The sequence below is a fragment of the Chanodichthys erythropterus genome, chromosome 8 (assembly GCF_024489055.1).
Source record: "Chanodichthys erythropterus isolate Z2021 chromosome 8, ASM2448905v1, whole genome shotgun sequence".
NCBI classification, from domain to species: domain Eukaryota; kingdom Metazoa; phylum Chordata; class Actinopteri; order Cypriniformes; family Xenocyprididae; genus Chanodichthys; species Chanodichthys erythropterus.
In genome coordinates this window covers 28,163,585-28,183,748 of record NC_090228.1, presented here as the reverse complement: position 1 = coordinate 28,183,748, position 20,164 = coordinate 28,163,585, and the positions used below count along the sequence as shown (strand labels likewise).

General features: G+C 45.7%; 2 protein-coding genes across 4 annotated transcripts in view; one reads left to right on the top strand and one right to left on the bottom strand.

Annotated features, from left to right (window-relative positions):
• Positions 1-269: 269 nt before the first annotated feature.
• On the bottom strand, positions 270-1,454 carry LOC137025113 (uncharacterized). Its single transcript, XM_067393145.1, has one exon. The coding sequence runs from the start codon at positions 1,134-1,136 to the stop codon at positions 270-272; it is 867 nt and encodes a 288-aa protein (XP_067249246.1). The 5' UTR covers positions 1,137-1,454.
• Positions 1,455-2,886: 1,432 nt separating this feature from the next.
• The window catches only part of LOC137024668 (mycocerosic acid synthase-like polyketide synthase), a 34,820-nt gene continuing 17,542 nt past the window's right edge, over positions 2,887-20,164 (top strand). Inside the window, exons 1-4 of one of the 3 annotated variants that reach the window (XM_067392468.1) lie at positions 2,887-3,308; positions 3,393-3,444; positions 3,571-3,669; positions 3,765-3,918. In XM_067392468.1, coding sequence (XP_067248569.1) covers positions 3,612-3,669; positions 3,765-3,918 — 212 coding nt within the window. In that variant the 5' untranslated portion in view covers positions 2,887-3,308; positions 3,393-3,444; positions 3,571-3,611. The remainder of the gene's footprint in view (positions 3,309-3,392; positions 3,445-3,570; positions 3,670-3,764; positions 3,919-20,164) is intronic. The other 2 variants (XM_067392466.1, XM_067392467.1) reach the window with 2 other exon arrangements.

Sequence of the window (20,164 nt, the reverse complement as noted above, 5' to 3'; positions counted from 1 at the left end):
TAATATTTAACAATCCAAGCTTTATCATTTGTTTATCATTATTATCTCGATTTTTTTATTTGTTGAACATCAATTAAATTTTTTCCATTAAATGGGTTTGGAAGTTTTTTGTTTTTATTAATTCGGGGTACAGACACAGTCTCTATGTGATAATATCTAGGTGTAAGAGTTTCTATGTGTTGGGATTTATCTGACTTCTGTAACGTGAGGCAGCCAGCAGACGGTTGGTTTAGCCAGTCTGTCTGCTTCCTGTCCTGGGCCCCAGTTTGTCATGTTTCAGCTCTAAGACTATGTGCCATATTACTAGAGAGAAGAGCAGCACCATCCCGGGACGGATGAATACCATCTCTTTTCAACAGGTCAGGTCTGCCCCAAAAACTTTTCCAATTGTCTATGAAACCTATATTATTCTGTGGACACCACTTAGACAGCCAGCCATTGAGTGATGATAACCTGCTAACTATCTCATCACTCCGACGAACAGGAAGAGGGCCAGAGCAAATTACTTCTCCTGACATTGTACTTGCGAGTTCACACACCTCTTTAATGTTAATTTTAGTGATCTCCGACTGGCGAAGTCGAACATCATTTGTGCCGAGGTGAATAATAATTTTAGAGTATTTACGATTAGCATTAGCCAGCACTTTTAAATTTGCTTTGATGTCAGGTGCTCTGGCTCCCGGCAAACATGTGACTATGGTGGCTGGTGTCTCTATTTTCACGTTCCGTGTAATAGAATCGCATATAACTAGGGCACTTTCAACAGGATTCTCAGTGGGTGCGTCACTGAGTGGGGAGAACCTGTTTGATGTTCTTAATGGAACGGAAGAGTGGTGTTTTCCGCGGCTAGGCCGCCTCACCGTTACCCAAGTGCCCTGCTGCACGGGCTCTACAGACGGAACCGAACAATGTACAGAGTTCACTAAGCTAGTCGCATCCAAAACAGTATCTGAAGCCCCTGCATTCTTACTATCCTCGATTAAAGTTTGGATGCGTGTCTCTAATTCTGAGATTCTCTCTGTCAGCCTGACTATTTCCCTACATTTATGACATGTAAATCCCTCATCGCTGACAGAGAGGGCTATGCTAAACATGTGACAGATGGAACACGATATAACACTGGGAAAGGATGACATAACTCACCGTGTTTGTAGACTGATCCGAGTTGCCACAGCTGTTTGATGAACACATTGGAAGAGGAGTGCGCGAGACTGATGACAAGTTAAACAAGCTAGCGAGATGCAAACGCGTTGTAACAGCGATTTAGATTCAAAGATTACAAGCTGGCGACGTCAGATTAATGTGGTGGGCAATAGTATAAATATAAAGTAATGATAATATAAGCAACAAAAAGTACGAGCAGCGAGGCAGAGAGGCAGACAGGAGAAACTATAGAATGAAACTATAGAATGCCTTCAAATGAAACTATAGAATGCCTTCTTTCATTTGTGTACACTCAGAGTAAAAACAGAATGTTGTGCTTTTTGTAAAATAAAGAAAACTAACATGATGCGTGATCTCTCGTCTCCCTCTGAACGAAGTCCAATCTGATAGTTCTCAGAAAATGAACTGTAACTTATGAATACTAATGACCAAAGAAATGACATTTATGTCTAAAAAAACATTGAAATGTCAGGTTTTAAATCATGCAAGTCAAATCGAAAAACAAACATTCTGTCTTTATTTAATCTGTATGAAAAGAGAGCCATGTCAGAAGTCCGTGATTCAGCTCATTATCCGCTAATGCGCCCACGCCCACGGAGCCAGCGCTATTCAGAGGCAAATTCAGAGGCAATACTTGTATGCATTGTCTCAATCGTGTATTTATTGTCCTGAAAAGTGTTTATCTGGATGTTAAAGCCATGGTTAGTGATCTCTAGAAGACATGACGTTAGTTCCTGGTTCCTGTTCTTCTTTAGATGAATTTGTGGCCTAAAGGTGTACAGAGCGCCCTCCGGCTGCAAGTATGAACTGAAAACACAGTATCCAGCACTCATAGTGATGATAATAAATATTGAATAAATATTACTCCTCAGTATAGAATATTGACAGAAGTCTTATGAACACAGATTTAATATACTTTTTTTGGCCTTATTTCAGTGACTTAAGTTTTTTGTTTTTTCAATAACCACGCATAAACGTTATTCCTTCAAAAATACAGACATGTACATACATGTTCCTTACATATTATGGTAGCCTAGTTTGTGCTGAATACAGTGTAATGACACTTTTGTCATTTATATGTTTATGAACAACTGAAAAAAGCACAAATGTCAGGGCATGTCAAAACTTCTCCAAGCCCCAAATCAGCCTCAGACTCCAGAGGGTTAATATAGAGAATATTGTACATTTTCATTCACTTAGAGCTATGTTACACACTACATGAAAGGTCATTTTTAAAAAAAACGTAATAGGGGCAATTTAATAAAGATTAATAAATACAGTAACAAAGGTATTGCACATTGTTAGTTCATGTTAGTTAATACATTACCATGTAAAGCATTACCATAAACATTACTAACTTAATTATGCTAAAGGTCTATACATTTACAGTAGGTACTATCAAAATGCCTATTACCGCAATGTGTAATGCCGCCGCGTTAAATACAACCCAGTTGCATGTGACACTTGTCGCGAAATCACCACCAGGTGGCGCAAAGCAACGGTTTGCAACATTGCGTAAGGCTGCTGTGACATTTGTACTTTTAACCTTACAGACACAAGCTGTCATTACAGCAGCAATGATTTAATCTTCCTGATTAAAGCTTTAACCCAAACTCACAGTGGGTTACCCAGAGTAAACCCTCATGGGGGCCTAAACAGGCAAAACTGCTATGGGCCCCGCATGGGCTAACCCATTGGGGACCCGTGTGGGTTTTCTGTTGGAAAGCCCACATAGGGCCCCAAGGGGTTTACCCTTGCCCACACTGTCCCACAGAAAACCCACACTTACCCACAGTGGGCCCACACTGCGGTGTTTGCTGGGACTGAAGACAGAAGTATCATTATTCAGCTCTGTTCAGTGTTTGTTCTCATTCAATGGTGTCAATTAATTGAGAGGTTTTGTCGCATCTGGGGGAAATATGAAGCTACATTGGGTTAGGCTATAGATGCAAATATGTGAAAAAGAGTCGAGTCAACTTGATCTGTTCTGGGGATTTTCTTACGAAACTGTTTCATAAGCTAACAGGAAGACATATGAAAAAGCCTGAACTTTCACTTCTCCTTTAACTTAAACAAATATTGGGTAGTATTGGCCTCATGTAAGCATTTTCAACAAGACAACAAGATTCAACATGAGTATCCAGGTAAGTCAAATTAGATTCCATATTTTATCAGATTTTCACATTGTCTCTACATTATACAGAACATTTTTTTTTCTGTTTTACTAGTAATAATTGTCCATTCTGTGTCAACTGAACCAGAGGTCCTTGGCTAAAAATGGTGATTTTTTTCCACTTTATTTTTAATTGTTCTGCTGAAAGAAATGCATAAAGAAGAAAACCAAAATATTAAATGCCATGGATAAATAGTTAACTGTCTCAATTATAATTTTTTTGCTATCTATAGATTGTAAAATCAAATGTATTTGCACACACAGCATATGAAACATGATGGATGATGACGTAGAATTAGCTGTTGTTGGCATTGGATGCCATTTTCCTGGAGGTAATTGTTAACAATTTATGGTGCTTCATTATTTGTTCATGTTATGATTTTGGCCTAAATTGTATTTACAAATTGTATTTTCTCATCCATTTTAGGTGAGGGACTTGAAAACTTCTGGCGAGTCCTCCTTCATGGAGAGAACTGTACAGTTCAGATACCAAATGACAGGATTAATCTCTCTCAATGGTACGATCCGGATGAGAGAAAGGCAGGAAAGACGTATACAGCAAAGGCAGCACTCATCAATGGGTAAGACTTCAATTCATTTGCCCTCATTAAAAGAACTTGTGATGTTCACTTATGTTTGTTAAGTTCAAAAATGGTCAAAATAATAATGCATGAGCATTTATAAATCTGTCTCTGACCCTCTGAAATGTGACATTAAAAAGCATATAAATCATTTAATTTTCTAAAGTGACACTGTCCAACAATGACACCAGCTGTTAGAAACAAAGTTACAGCGGGACGCAGCATCTCTGCCTCCCTTGAGCCCATTGAGTTTTAATAAAACCCCCTAAAGCAGGGTTCCTCAAAGCCGTCCCTGCAGAGTCGAGCTCCAGCTCAGATCAAACTCACTTACCTGTGATTTTCAGGTAACTCTGAAGACTTTGGGCCTATTTACACCTGGTCACTTCATGCGTTTTCTCTGATCGGATAGTTATCCGATCGTGAAAAGACTGGGTGTAAATGCCCTCTGAAACGCATTCACTGGTCAAGTCTGAATACATCTGGTTGCTGAAACCACATATGTAAATTTTACTCCTCCCAAAAATGCTAAAAAATACACGTGTGAGAGCGTGTTATAGGCTAAATAACATGTTATAGACAGATATGACAGTGCTACTGCAACATGCATCGCCACAGATGAGCAGCTGAGGATGTCTTCAGCAAGCTGCCACAAACGCTCAAAACACAATCATCTTCATTTACAGTAATGAAACTAAATGTTCTTACCAGTGCTGTTGCCACTCTCTTGCCTATTGTGGTCTTTGATTTTTAAATTAAAGGGGTGGTTCAGTGTTTTTTTTTTTCTAGGCTTGATTGTGTTTTTGGGGCACAGTTTAACATGTCTTAATGCTTAGTTTTTTTGAAAACGCTGTATTTTTCATATATTTTACCTTTATTCTACACCTCTGTTTCCAGTGTCATATGAGCGGCTCGTTTGACTTCCTGAAGCCACTCCCACCGAAATATGCAATGGGCTCAGATTGGTTAGCAGGTTGGTAGCTGGCCCAGTGTATCGTGATTCGCTGAAGCGTTCGAAAACGCCACGCCCCTTTACCATCCGTTGCTTCAGTGAAAATGTAAATAATGGCGTCTATATTGCTGTATGAAATTGAGCCCGAATTAGACCCAGATGAAGAGGGTCAAGCAGAACATCTGCAATTGCAGCTTTTAAAGGACTTTTATGAATGGTATTTCATTTTTTTTACTTGTGTCAAAGTGTTTAGATGCTGTCACTGCTGTTTGTTAGCTTTCAATATACAGTTTTATCCTGATTAAAGCTTTACTGTAGCCGAATACATGACTGAGTAGTGGCATTTTTGTAAAGGTGGCGTTTAATTTATAGCATGAACAACTGTTTGTCTATGAACATAGAAGTTTGTTGGTGTTTGTAGAATTTAGCTAACTGGCTAGCGAAGCCAAAACGCATTGGTCTTTGTTTACATCCTTGATGCAACCAAAAATAGCAACAGAACTATACGTTTAAAAGACATGTAAAAAAATAAATAAAACGTACTTACAGTTTGAAGCCCATAAATGATGTTTCATTAACAAAATTCGGGAGGAGCACTTTCAAATGATCCTTTCAATCATCATGTCATTCCAACCAGCTGCCAGCAATCAGTAATCAACAAGTCTACCCAATCAGCATAAGTGGAGACCATTATAAATACGCAGTCGACTCACCCATGTTCCTTGACAGTTTTTCAGCATCCCTCCACCACCCCATCTCCTCACACTCGCATTGTTATCTTCCTAACCAAATCTCACACTCGCCTGGTTATCTTCCTTAACCAGAATACGGGGGGAGTACTCTGGGTTCGGGCCAAATACCGAGCTTGGAGCCCTCTCCTCGGACAGCACGTCAAATATGCATACTATTTATTTATCTGACTTATTTGCAAGTGTGAACTCGTGAAACAGCAGCTTCTGCTTTTAAAGTGGTAACTGCTTCATCTTTCAGTAAAAGCCTTTGTGCAAATACAGCATTCTGGAAGCTGTCTTCAGCGGCGTATCCAGTGTAGAAAATATCACAGATTATAATGGGTTCTAATATTTTTTGACAAGGGGCTTTTGAAGCTCGTTGTAGTCCAAACCGGTCGTTTTTGTAGGCATTAAACTGCCATGATTTTAAAAGACAATATCTCGGTTTGCATTGAACTTTCAGCGCTGTAACTTTGCAGATACTGTTTATGCTCAAGCAGCAACATTACACACTAACTAAAGTTAAAAAAGTGAAATCGCATTGAACCGCCCCTTTAACTGATGATCAATAAAATGCAGCTCATATTTGTTGCTTTCAGTGACGTGAACATGACATCTGCACATAGCGCTGGAATTGAACATCAGATTTATATATGTTTTTTTGCGGCGGCACATTTATGTGGCCAAGTGTAAATGAAATCATTTTGATAAATCAGATAAAAACGCATAAAATCAACTACCAAAAAAAAAACAAAAAAAAAAACACAACAACATACATCTCCCATTACACAGCAGTAAATAGTACGTTGCCCATCACCTTACCCTCACCCACACACAATTCATCACTTATTGTTCAATAACTCAATTGATAATGGAATTAGAGAAAATTTGAACCTATTTCTCCTGCCCAAGGGCATCAACTCATACTCCTTATGGAGAACATAACTTGGGTCACCAATAACTTTAAGGCTCTGCTTCTTTACAGACCTATCAAAAATCTCCTGAAGAGAAGATGGGGGCAACATACCAATTATTTTTCCAGCTCTTCTAACCACATTTTGAAGCTGTGACCTCAGTTTAACAGACAGATTACCAAACCATATTGTAAAATCATAACATACTATAGATTCAATAGCTGATCTGTAAAACAATAACATGATTGTTTTATCCACCCCATAAACCCTAAGCGCTGACTAGCTTGTGTACAAACATACTCCACTTGATGAGCCCACTGTAGCCGAGAATCAAAGTAGATGCCTAAATACTTATATGTTGTTTCCTGTTCAACTTCCTCCTCATAAACTGAAATTGGGCTATAATCACCCACAAGCCTCGGGTCAAAGATCATTTCTTTAGTTTTTTTAACATTTAACATCAAGTTGTGCTCCTTACACCACTGCACAACCCCTTCCATCTCTGACTTATACATGTCAACATCTGATTTTTTTGTCAACAGACTGAATATGGCTGTATCGTCTGAAAATGTAATAATGTAGTTATTTGTGTACTGATTCCTACAGTCATTTGTACACATTCTAAAAAGAAGGAAGGAACTTACGCAGCCTTGAGGAGCTCCAGCATTCATGACCTCTGTGTCAGAGAGAGTTAAATGAACTTTCACCTGCTGTTGTCGTCCAATTAGAAATGCATAACACCATTTAATTATATAACCTCCATCTGTTTTAACTTATTTAACAAAATATCTGGAAGTATGGTATTAAATGCCGAACTTAAATCCATAAACGTCAATCTAACATAAGCTGCCAGATTTTCAAGGTGTTTTAAAATAAAATGTGTCATAATGTGTAAAGCATCCTCTGTACTCCTATTTTCTTTGTAAGCAAATTGGTAAGGATCTTATGCAATACATTCTCTCTCAATTTCCCCATCACATTATGTTCCAGTGATTTCATCACTGTAGATGTTAATGCCACTGGTCTTTATTTTTCTGTGATGGATGTTTTTTTGGGACAGGAATAATGACAGCTTTTTTCCATAATGTGGGAATATTGCCCGTATCAACTGATAATTGAAATAAGGGCCTCCATGCTGGGGTTAATTCATCAGCAAATGTTTTAAGTAAAAGAGCTGTAATACCATCTGGCCCACTAGTCTTTTTGGTATCAAGTCTTTTGAAAATTTTAGTGACAATACTTTGGGTCCACTTCAGTCCTGTCCTGTGTTGAATCACGTTACTGAACTAAGCAGGGGCCCGTTCTTCATACGACGCTTATTACATCCGAGATCAAATGACACATCCAAGATGATATCATCGTGCTAATCATGATCCGGCTAATTGGGTTCTTCGAACACACCTATTGAGTTATCGGAGATAATTGCGCGTTCATGTGTTGGTTTACTGATTTTAACTTAGCTGAACTGATTCATGGCTTTAGAACGCCATGTCATGCGCGAGATGCTGCAAGACGCGAGCGCGACGGTTCTGCACGTCCTTCTACATAGAAAAACAAAGAAAAAGTAGCGCATTGGAATGGAAAAGCGCGTTCTGTGTGAACAGCCCAAAGAAAACAATGTGTTCGAATTTTAAAGACGTGGTTGTCACGACCGTAGTGTGAGTGCCCTATCAGCCACTAGAGGGCACTCCATCCCGGACTCTCATTTCCACCCATGCATTCACTACATTACCCATAAGACACTTCCCTGGACTCATTAACCTCGTTCATTGCACTCAGCTGTTCTGTATTATGTTATTAGTGTCTGTCTATTTATACTGAGTTGTGTCTGTCCTTGGTTGTGGTTCGTTGTATTTTTGTTACGTGCACTTTTTGTTTCTCTGGCTTTTTGTATTGGACTGTTTTTGTGGAGTTTAACCTTTGCCTGTGTTTCTGGATTACATGCTTGGAGTTTCCTGTAATAAACCTCGCTGCACTTGGATCTTACCATCTTGTTCTTGTGTGCACCGTGACAGAACGAACCACCCTATTAAGATCCAGCAGCATGAGGACCATTCTGGCAGGCACTTGCAGGGAGCGTATGGCACTGCTTGGGGCAGTGATGGCTCTACGCCAGGAGGGAGAAGAGGTAGGATGCTTCGCCACGGTCTTTTGGACGATGGCGGTGGGGCTGAGGTACAACGATGCAGCGCTGAAGGAGATTTTTAATGGCTGCATTGATGATCCTCTTCCTCAGTGTGAGATGGAAGGGCTACAGGACTTGGATTTTTGGAGGTTCGCCACCTATCTCCGCCATCGGGTAGATTGGGCCTCACCAAGTCAACCAGGCAGTGTGCATGTTCCAGATCATGAATCCGTCTCTGAAGTCACAGGGGAGGTGGGCACTGAGCCTCAGCTTCACCCCGGTAGAGGGAGGAGGAGGAGAAGGAAGAAGGCTTCCTTCGGACGTCAAGGCCCGGAGGCCGCTCCAGTCAGTGAGCCCGCTCCAGCCAGTGAGTCCGCTCCAGAGCCCGCTCCAGTCAGTGAGTCCACTCCAGAGCCCGCTCCAGTCAGTGAGTCCACTCCAGAGCCCGTTCCAGTCAGTGAGTCCACTCCAGAGCCCGCTCCAGTCAGTGAGTCCGCTCCAGCCAGTGGGTCTACTACAGAGCCCGCTCCAGCCAGTGAGTCCGCTCCAGCCAGTGAGTCCACTCCAGAGCCCGCTCCAGTCAGTGAGTCCACTCCAGAGCCCGCTCCAGTCAGTGAGTCCACTCCAGAGCCCATTCCAGTCAGTGAGTCCACTCTAGTCAGTGAGTCCACTCCAGAGCCCGCTCCAGTCAGTGAGTCCACTCCAGAGCCCATTCCAGTCAGTGAGTACACTCCAGTCAGTGAGTCCACTCCAGAGCCCGCTCCAGTCAGTGAGTCCACTCCAGAGCCCGCTCCAGTCAGTGAGTCCACTCCAGAGCCCGTTCTAGTCAGTGAGTCCACTCCAGAGCCCATTCCAGTCAGTGAGTCCACTCTAGTCAGTGAGTCCACTCCAGAGCCCATTCCAGTCAGTGAGTCCACTCTAGTCAGTGAGTCCACTCCAGAGCCCGCTCCAGTCAGTGAGTCCACTCCAGAGCCCGTTCCAGTCAGTGAGTACACTCCAGTCAGTGAGTCCACTCCAGAGCCCGCTCCAGTCAGTGAGTCCACTCCAGAGCCCGCTCCAGTCAGTGAGTCCACTCCAGAGCCCGTTCCAGTCAGTGAGTACACTCCAGTCAGTGAGTCCACTCCAGAGCCTGCTCCAGTCAGTGAGTCCACTCCAGAGCCCGCTCCAGTCAGTGAATCCACTCCAGAGCCCGCTTCAGTTAGTGAGTCCACTTCAGAGCCTGCTCCAGTCAGTGAGTCCGCTCCAGTCAGTGAGTCCGCTCCAGTCAGTGAGTCCGCTCCAGCCAGTGGGTCTACTACAGAGCCCGCTCCAGCCAGTGAGTCCGCTCCAGCCAGTGAGTCCGCTCCAGCCAGTGAGTCCGCTCCAGCCAGTGAGTCTACTACAGAGCCTGCTCCAGCACGGCATGCTCTCCCTATCAGTCCGGTGATGGCCAAGAGGGCTGTCCTCACGTTCTATGTTTTGGCGGTCTTGCGTGCCTGGAGGATGCTCTCAGAGCAGCCCCAGCCTGAGCACGCTGCCGTCCCAGAGCAGCCCCAGCCTGAGCACGCTGCCGTCCCAGAGCAGCCCCAGCCTGAGCACGCTGCCGTCCCAGAGCAGCCCCAGCCTGAGCACGCTGCCGTCCCAGAGCAGCCCCAGCCTGAGCACGCTGCCGTCCCAGAGCAGCCCCAGCCTGAGCACGCTGCCGTCCCAGAGCAGCCCCAGCCTGAGCACGCTGCCGTCCCAGAGCAGCCCCAGCCTGAGCACGCTGCCGTCCCAGAGCAGCCCCAGCCTGAGCACGCTGCCGTCCCAGAGCAGCCCCAGCCTGAGCACGCTGCCGTCCCAGAGCAGCCCCAGCCTGAGCACGCTGCCGTCCCAGAGCAGCCCCAGCCTGAGCACGCTGCCGTCCCAGAGCAGCCCCAGCCTGAGCACGCTGCCGTCCCAGAGCAGCTCCAGCCCGAGCACGCGGCCGTTCCTGAGCAGCTCCAGTCTGAGCCCGCTGCCGTCCCTGGGTCCTCCGCTCTCCCTGATACGGCCACGGAGGCCGTCACCGAGCTGTCCGCTCTCCCTGATACGGCCACGGAGGCCGTCACCGAGCTGTCCGCTCTCCCTGATACGGCCACGGAGGCCGTCACCGAGCTGCTCGTTCTCCCTGATACGGCCATGAAGCACCCTTGGCCAGTCCTGTCGCCGCCGTCCAAGCCTACTGCCCTGCCGCCGTCCAAGCCTTCTGCCCTGCCGCCACCGCCCAGGCCGTCTGAACCGTTGGAACCAGCCTGGTCAGTTCCTCCGGCACCACCCTGGCAATCAGCCAGGATTACAGACCCGCTGGAACCAGCCTGGTCAGTTCCTCCAGCGCCACCCTGGCAATCAGCCAGGATTCCAGACCCTCTGGAACCAGCCTGGTCAGTTCCTCCAGCGCCACCCTGGCACTCAGCCAGGACTCCAGAACCACTGGAACCAGCCTGGTCGGTTCCCCCAGCGCCACCCTGGCTGTCGGCCAGGACCCCAGGTCTGTTGACACCCGCTTGGTCAGTTCCTCCAGCACCGCCTTGGCAACTTGCCAGAACCCTGACTCCACTAGAGTCTCCATGGACTGTTCCCCCGGCTCCCCCCTGGCCTTCTGTTGGAGACTCTGGTTCTGGCCCACCATCCCTCCCCCTGATCCTCCTCCTGTCCACCTCCCTCCTGAGTTTTTGTGTTTTTCATTTTTTTTGTCTGGTGGAGCGTCTGGTAGCCGCTCCTTTGAGGGGGGGTAATGTCACGACCGTAGTGTGAGTGCCCTATCAGCCACTAGAGGGCACTCCATCCCGGACTCTCATTTCCACCCATGCATTCACTACATTACCCATAAGACACTTCCCTGGACTCATTAACCTCGTTCATTGCACTCAGCTGTTCTGTATTATGTTATTAGTGTCTGTCTATTTATACTGAGTTGTGTCTGTCCTTGGTTGTGGTTCGTTGTATTTTTGTTACGTGCACTTTTTGTTTCTCTGGCTTTTTGTATTGGACTGTTTTTGTGGAGTTTAACCTTTGCCTGTGTTTCTGGATTACATGCTTGGAGTTTCCTGTAATAAACCTCGCTGCACTTGGATCTTACCATCTTGTTCTTGTGTGCACCGTGACAGTGGTGTGGCGCTATGCTTCTCGACCGATGTGCGACCCTTCACTCACTGAACCCTGCAGTCGTCAATAGTCCAATAAAAACACAAATCATACAAAAATAGTTTCTGAAAACGTTCAATGAGGTACTGTACTTAAAATGTTGAAATGTTGAAATTAACAATACTTTTATTAACCTTACAGATGGAATCTTATTATAAAGTGTTACCATTTGTGTTACCATATAAATCCAAACAGTCATGCTTAAAGATGACCATCTTTAAATATCTACACAAAGGCCATAGCATTGACATTAGACACATATTGTATGTATGTATGTATACATTAATTGCTTCCATTTTAGAATACTGATTATTATTTAAATAATATTTGTACTGTATTACAGTGATGATAAAAGAGAACTGAAATCAAATGCATTTCTGATTTGTTTATATATGTCTGCTGGATAACGATACAGTTTGCTTTCTCATGACACTAGTTTTAATTATGCAACTTTGCTGCATAACGAATCGATAAAAGCGACCAACTGGATATAATCTAATGCAAAAAGATGGTAACAATCATAACATTAAACAGTTGTTTTTCTTAAATGAGCCGGCCTCAATGACGTATACAGTCTTCAAATGCGACCTCCGGAGGATGCATCCTTCTAAATGAGTAGCCTGTACAAATAGTTTAGAATATGTGCCAATATGTAGTTCATGCAGTGATATTTTTAAATTTTATAACAGACCTATAGGTTCGGATGTTTTGGTAATGGTATTTATCCATGCAAAATAAAAGGCTGATAACTTGCACTTTGTGATTAAGAAGATTGAGTGAATGTAGGAAATAGTTCTGGTGGATGAAGGGCCCCCTCAAGAGGTAAAGCCCAGGGGCCCCTTGTAGTCTTAATGCGGCCCTGGAGACTTGATCCACACATTTGTTGCAACAAAGGAAGCTGAGATTAAATGTGGTCATGTGGTGTTGACTACCTATTGATGATGACAAAAGATCATCATGAAAGTAGCTTGATTCACCAATCTCATCTAAATTCTAATCAGTGATATTAAATGTGTTGTGTCATTAAAGGATTAGTTCACTTTTAAATAAACTTTTGCTGATAATTTACTCACTCCCATGTCATCCAAGATGTCCATTTCTTTCTTTCTTTAGTTGAAAAGAAATTAAGGTTTTTGATAAAAAACATTCCAGGATTTTTCTCCATATAATGGACTTCAAGGTCCAAATTTCAGTGCAGCTTCAAAGGGCTTTAAACGATACCAGACGAGGAATAAGGGTCTTATTTAGCGAAACAATCGGTCATTTAAAAAATATAATAAAATAGTTTTAGTTTTATAAGCACAAATGCTTGCTCTGTTCTGCGATGCGCATTCGTGACGTCACGTAATACGCAATTACATTGAAAAGGTCACGCTTGACGTAGGCGGAAGTACCAAGTCAGTGTTTACAAGTTGAACGTGCAAATACTAAGTCAAACGCCATTTACAAAAAAAAGGTAAAACAACGAATGGTTCTTCCATCCTGTGTTGTCAGTGGCATCAGACTGTCATACCCTTCTCCATCAGAACAAAAACACCTCTAAAACGCTGTTGCTCAGTAACGATGGAAAAACGTCTCAGGTTACAGATGTAACCCTGGTTCCCTGAGTAGGGAACTAGACGCTGCGTGACAACGCATTGGGAACCTTCTGCGTGATGTCATCACTGAAGCACTCATGTATCTAGCCAATCGCGTAGCGAGACAGGTGACGTCACGGACCAGGAAACTATAAAGCACACCCGGATGCAGAGCACGCTAGCTTCTGAATAAGTCTGAAGCAAGCACTCGCAAGTGTGCAGGGGTACGGCAAGAGACGCAGCGTCTCGTTCCCTACTCAGGGAACCAGGGTTACATCTGTAACCTGAGACGTTCCCTTTCGTGGGAACTATCGACGCTGCGTGACAACGCATTGGGTACGCAATCCCAACTGAGCCGTAGCTCAAACACTTGTCAAAGTTATCTTGACAAAACAGAGGACCCCGGAGTGGAGCCGATATCAAGGTTATAATACTTAATAAATGTGTGCTGGCATGACCATCCAGCTGCATCACATATATCACCCATGGAAACTCCTGACACCAAAGCTTTTGATGCTGCCATACCCCTAGTCGAATGGGCGTGAACATTCAAAGGAGAAGGCTCTCCGGCCGCTTCATAGGCATGTGAGATGGCCTCGACCACCCAATTGCTCATTCTCTGCTTCGATGCTGGGCCCCCTTTTTTAGGGGACCCATAACAGACAAACAATTGATCTGACTTACGCCACAGGGTAGCTCTGTGGACATAAGCATCCAAAGCCCTTACTGGGCACAGCAGATTCAATTTTTCCTGATCCACAGATTCAAATGGAGGAGGATAGAAGGCCTGAAGCACAATGGGGCCTGGGACATTGGTAGGGACCTTTGAGACATAACCCGGTCTAGGATACAGGAATGCTTTCACCATTCCTGGAGCAAATTCAAGAAAAGGAGGAGCAACAGAAAGTGCTTGTAAGTGTCCTTTCCGCTTCAGAGAAGTGATAGCCAATAAAAGAATCGTTTTAAGAGTGAGGAACCTCTCAGGAACCTCCTCTAGTGGTTCAAAGGGAGCCTCAGCTAACCCCTGTAAGACCACGGCCAAGTCCCAGGCCGGAACCTTTGTGCGCACTGGAGGCCTCAACCTCAGTGTGCCACGGAGGAAGCGTGTGACGAGGGGGTCTCGACCTACCGAGATATTCCCCTCAAGAGGAGCATGATATGCTGAAATTGCTGCAACGTAAACCTTCAAGGTTGAGTGAGATAGGCCCTCCGAGAATTTTTCCTGGAGGAATTTTAGCACACAGCTAATAGAAGAAAGGACAGGGTCCATATTATTGTGTCTACACCAGGTAGAAAACAAATTCCATTTGTAGGCATACAACTTCCTCGTGGCGGGAGATCTGGAATTAAGGATGGTCTCCACAACCTCGGTTGGGAGACCAGCATCTACGAGCCTGGCCCCCTCAGAGGCCAAGCCCATAGTTTCAGTCGTTCTGGGCGGGGATGTATAATCATGCCGCCCGCTTGAGACAGGAGGTCCTGTCTGAGAGGAAGCTCCATTGGGGAGCCGTTGAGTAATGACACTAGGTCTGAAAACCATATCCTGGTTGGCCAGAATGGGGCTACCAGTATTAGGTTGGCCCCTTCTTGGCATACTTTTTCCAGAACTCCCGGGAGCAGGGCGATCAGGGGAAATGCGTACAGGCGCAGCCTCGGCCACGTCTGTACCATAGTATCCAGACCCAGAGGTGCTGGATGTCTTAGGGAGTACCAGAGCGGACACTGGGTTGACTCTCCCGAAGCAAACAGATCGACTTCCGCTCGACCGAAATTTTTCCATAGGAGATCCACCACTTCTGGGTGGAGTCTCCACTCCCCGGGCCTTGGCCCCTGCCTCGACAGGGCATCTGCTCCCACATTTTGATGTCCCGGGATGTAAGCTGCCCTCAGCGAGAGCAGCTTCCCTTGAGACCACAGGAGGATCTGACGGGCCAAGTATTATAGTCGGCGAGACAGCAGAACCCCCTGATGATTTATATATGCAACCACTGCAGTGTTGTCCATACGAACCAACACATAGTAACCTCTCAGATCTGGGAGAAAGTGTTTTAAAGCTAGGAACAGTGGCATCATCTCTAGCCGATTTATGTGCCAAGAGAGCTGATGGTCTTCCCATAGACCCTGAGCTGAGCGACCACTCATGATCGCTCCCCAGCCCGTGAGGGAGGCGTCAGTCGTAAGCATTATGCGACGAACAGTGGCCCCCAACACGGATCCCTGGGACAGGAACCGGGGGTCTTTCCACATGGTCAGAAAACGAAGACATCATTTTGAAACTTTGATCATGCGTAAGGGATTTCCTCTCGGGGAGAACCCCCTGGTCCTGTGCAACCACTGTAGGGGTCTCATGTGCAGAAGGCCAAAAGGTATTACGTTGGACGCAGCTGCCATCAGACCCAGCAGTTTCTGGAACTGTTTTACAGTGAGTGACTGGCCTAACTTCACCCCTTTCATAGCCATAAGCGAGCGGGAGACAGATGTGCCCGCATCGTGGTGGAGTCCCACACTACACCCAGATAATTGGTAGATTGAACTGGAACTAGCACACTATTTTTGGCATTGAGCCACAGCCCAAGCCTCTTCATATGGGACAGAACAACATCTCGATGTTGAACTGCTAGTTGCTCTGACTGAGCTAGAATCAACCAATCGTCGATATAATTCAGTATGCGAATGCCCTGGATCCTCAGCGGAGCCAGAGCTGCATCCACGCATTTCGTGAATGTGCGGGGTGATAATGATAGGCCAAACGGAAGAACCCTGTACTGGTAAGCTTGGATGGATTGATGGATGGACACATGAAAGTACGCATCTTTCAGGTCTATTGCCACAAACCAGTCCTCGGATCTGATCTGTGGTATAATCTGTTTGAGTTTCAGCATCTTGAACTTGAGCTTTTGTATTGAGCGATTTAGCACACGTAAATCTATGACAGGTTGTAGACCTCCATCCTTCTTTGGAACAATGAAATATCGGCTGTAAAACCCTTACTGATTGCTGGGAAGAGGAACCCTTTCTATAGCTCCTTTTCGCAAAAGTGTCGTAACTTCCTGTTCCATAACCAGAGACTGCTCAGGGGTTACCACTGTGGGAATAACCCCGTTGAATCTGGGCGGGCGAGACCCGAATTGAATTTTGTAACCCTGTTAGATATATTTTTCGCTGGCTCTCTTCGGAGGGGGCCACCCTCATCGGTTCCTGACCCACAGACATCAGGACCGCTTCGAAGCGCAGGTCCGTTCTGCCCCTAGAAGGCTTCGGCTGAGCGGGCCGACCCGATCCCCAAGCTCTCTGCGGGGGAGCACGGGCGGCCATGCTGATTTTTTGTTGCGCTCTGTGGTGCACTGAGGAGCTTGTTGACGGCCGAGGCTGCTCCCGCTCAACAGCCTCGGGGGGATTTCTAGGTCTGCGGGGGATGAACCTCTGGAACTCGATTGTTTCTTAGCCTCCTGGAACCTCTCGACTGTTGTAACAGCGTCGCCGAAGAGGCCCGCAGGAGACACTGTAGCCACCAATGCTGCCATAGAGCGGCCGATTTCTTTTGCCGTCTCTTTGGTGGCACGGAGAGCCAGGTCAGTTGCCAACCTGATTTCCTGGATGCACTCATACGTGGCTTCCCCGATGTTTCAACTTTCCCCAGCAGGTCAGCTTGATATGCTTGTAAAAGCGACATGGTGTGCAAACATGCCGCAGCCTGACCTGCTGCCGTGTAATCTTTGGATGAGCGCTTTCTGCCCGCTTGGTCACTACCCCAGCGTCAGGGTTTGCCTTTCTTTCCCGACCTCCACTCCAAGGTGTCGAGGTTGTGGAAAAGGCCTGCTTCATATCGAGTGTTCAGCCCCCAGACCTCAGTGTACAGTAATATCGTGGGGCTGAAACAACAAGGCTATGCGGCGATGCCTCGGGTGGAAGAGACGCTTGCGGGCTATCTCTCCCCTGAGTCTGCATCGTCGCTGAAAACCCCGACATTGCCCACCAAGCCACTAAAGACCACATCAAGCTTGGTGGGCAATGTCGGGGTTTTCAGCGATGATGCAGACTCAGGGGAGAGATAGCCCGCAAGCGTCTCTTCCACCCGAGGCATCGCCGCATAGCCTTGTTGTTTCACCTCGGAGTGGAGGTCGGGAAAGAAAGGCAAACCCCGACGCTGGGGTAGTGACCAAGGGGGCAGAAAGCGCTCATCCAGTTTACTCTTAGGTCTTGTGTCTGCCCGCTCTGCTGGCCAGTCAATTTTTAATTTGGCCACAGCCCTGGTCACTACCTCCAGGAGCTCCTCATATGCTGGGGAAGTGGATGGCGGTTCCTCTTCCCCAACGCTCACCACATCAACCTCCTCGGAGGAAGAGAGGCGAAGCGCTGGTGCCTCTCTCTGGGGGGAAGAAACCGCTACGCGTGCTTCCGCTGCCTGAGAAGAGGCACTGGGGCTGGCAGGTAAAGGGTGAGATAAGGCTGGGCCCGTCTCAACCCCCTCTGCCAGCTCCATTTGCGAACCCCACGAATGAAGCCGCCGCTGTGCCTCGGTGACAGCGGGACCCGATCTGCGGAGAATGCCAACCGAAGCACCCTCTTTATTATTAAAGAGTTTTATTATTATTATTAAAACTCTGAGGGTGAGCTTTTCACAGTGGACACAGACAGCCCCCTCGAGAGCTGACTGTGCATGCTCAACCCCCAGGCAGACAAAACACATCTCATGGGTGTCCCCATCAGGAATGTAGCGTGTGCATGGGTGAACACACTGCCTGAAATGTCTGCCTTCCGCCATTTTAACTCGTGTCTTATTCACAATATATATGAAAACTGCAAAACTGCAAAACTCTTGTCCTCAGACGAAGAGATAACGTTTGTGGCAATAATAGCGAGACAAACAACACCAAATAAGACACACAAGATAACATAGAGCGCTTGCTGAAGACACAGAAGCTAGCGTGCTCTGCATCCGGGTGTGCTTTATAGTTTCCTGGTCCGTGATTGGCTAGATACATGAGTGCTTCAGTGACGACATCACGCAGAAGGTTCTCAATGCGTTGTCACGCAGCGTCAATAGTTCCCACGAAAGGGAACCATTTTGTCCGGTAATGCAGTGAGATGGAAACAGGGTCTCACTAGCTGACTCACTGACTGATTCTAATGGCGGGATTGAAATGGTCCAGTCATGGCAGCATTGAGATTCTTCCTTTGTTGGCAATGGTTGGCATTTGCCACATGTGCACCACCACGTCTTGTTAGTCTGCCCGATGCTTGAGAGGTGTGTGTCACCACAGCAGTCTCTTACATCTGCCTAATTTCTTCCTATGTGTATTCCGGTTCAAAAAGGTCGGGCAGGGCGAAAAACTCCATCTCATCTTCTCCTCGAATCTCAAAATTGTCCGACATCGTTGTTTTACCTTTTTTTGTAAACGCCGTTTGACTTACTCTGCATCCCAATGTACATACTATCCACCCTATTTGCCCTAAATAGTATTGAATATTACTAATGTCACATACTATTTAGGATGTATAGTATGCACATTGAGACGCAGGCTTAGTATTTGCACGTTCAACTTGTAAACACTGACTCAGTACTTCTGCCTACGTCAAGCGTGACCTTTTCAATGTAATTGTGTATTACTTGACGTCACGAACACGCATCGCAGATCAGAGCAAGGCGAGCATTTGTGCTAATAAAACTATAAAGCCCTTTGAAGCTGCAATGAAACTGTCATTTGGACCTTGAACCATTTGTTGCCCATTGAAGTCCATTATATGGAGAAAAATCATGGAATGTTTTCATTAAAAAAATTTCTTTTCGACTGAAGAAAGAAAGACATGAAAATCTTGGATAACATGGGGGTGAGTAATTTATCAGCAAAAGTTTATTTAATAGTGAACTAATCCTTTAATATTTTGCATTACCAACCTTGTGATATTACACCATGAGATCCAGCAATTGCAGCGAGGTTAGCATGTCGGTCTTGACTAGCTTATTGGAAGACCACAGAGCTGCGCTCTCTGCCGTTTTCAAAACCGCTTTGACATCGTTATATGCAAAACTTGACCTTGTCCAGGCGGCGGTGTCGGACCATGGACCACGAATAGCATCACTAGAATCCAACGCAGATCTCCTTAGCAAGCGAATTCACTCATTGGAAGCGGTATGTACCGAACTAACTGAGAACTACACTAAGCTCAAGGCCAAAACAGCAGACTTGGAGGGACGCAGTTGGCGCAATAATATAAGGATAATTGGCTTACCGGAGTCTGTTGAGGGTCCTCGACCCACATTGTTCTTTTCCGAGATGCTGTCCGAAATAATGGGTGAGCAGATTTTGCCGTCACCCCCAGAACTTGACAGGGCGCAAACCGATCGCCATCTACGATGACTATAGTTCAGAAGTTCTGGAGCAGCACGCTCAATATCGTGGTGTAATGGCAGAGCTTTACAATCTGGGATTCAGGCCATCTCTTCTTTTCCCTGCAAGGCTGAGGATCTTGACCAAGGAAGGTGAGCAAAAGCTGCTTGCATCGGTCGATGATGCCAAGAAATATTTGACGGCTCACCGTAGCGCCTCTTGGAGTCTAGCGATCATTGACTGTACTGTGTTATACGGAACTGCTGGACAACATTGACTTAAAAATACCAGATGTTTTTTTTCTGGGTTTTCTGACATTACATGAATAGTTTACTATTCATTTACAGTGCTTTACATCGTGCGGACTTTTCCTGCGTTTCTAATGACTGGCTCATGCTGTTCACTTGCTCAATTATATTTGCTATACATTTTTTTCATTTATTTTTTGATGTTTTCATAATTACTGTTAGCATG

Excerpts from the sequence above, each read along its gene's own strand:
- LOC137025113 (XM_067393145.1), bottom strand. The coding sequence starts at position 1,136 with ATGTCATCCTTTCCCAGTGTTATATCGTGTTCCATCTGTCACATGTTT.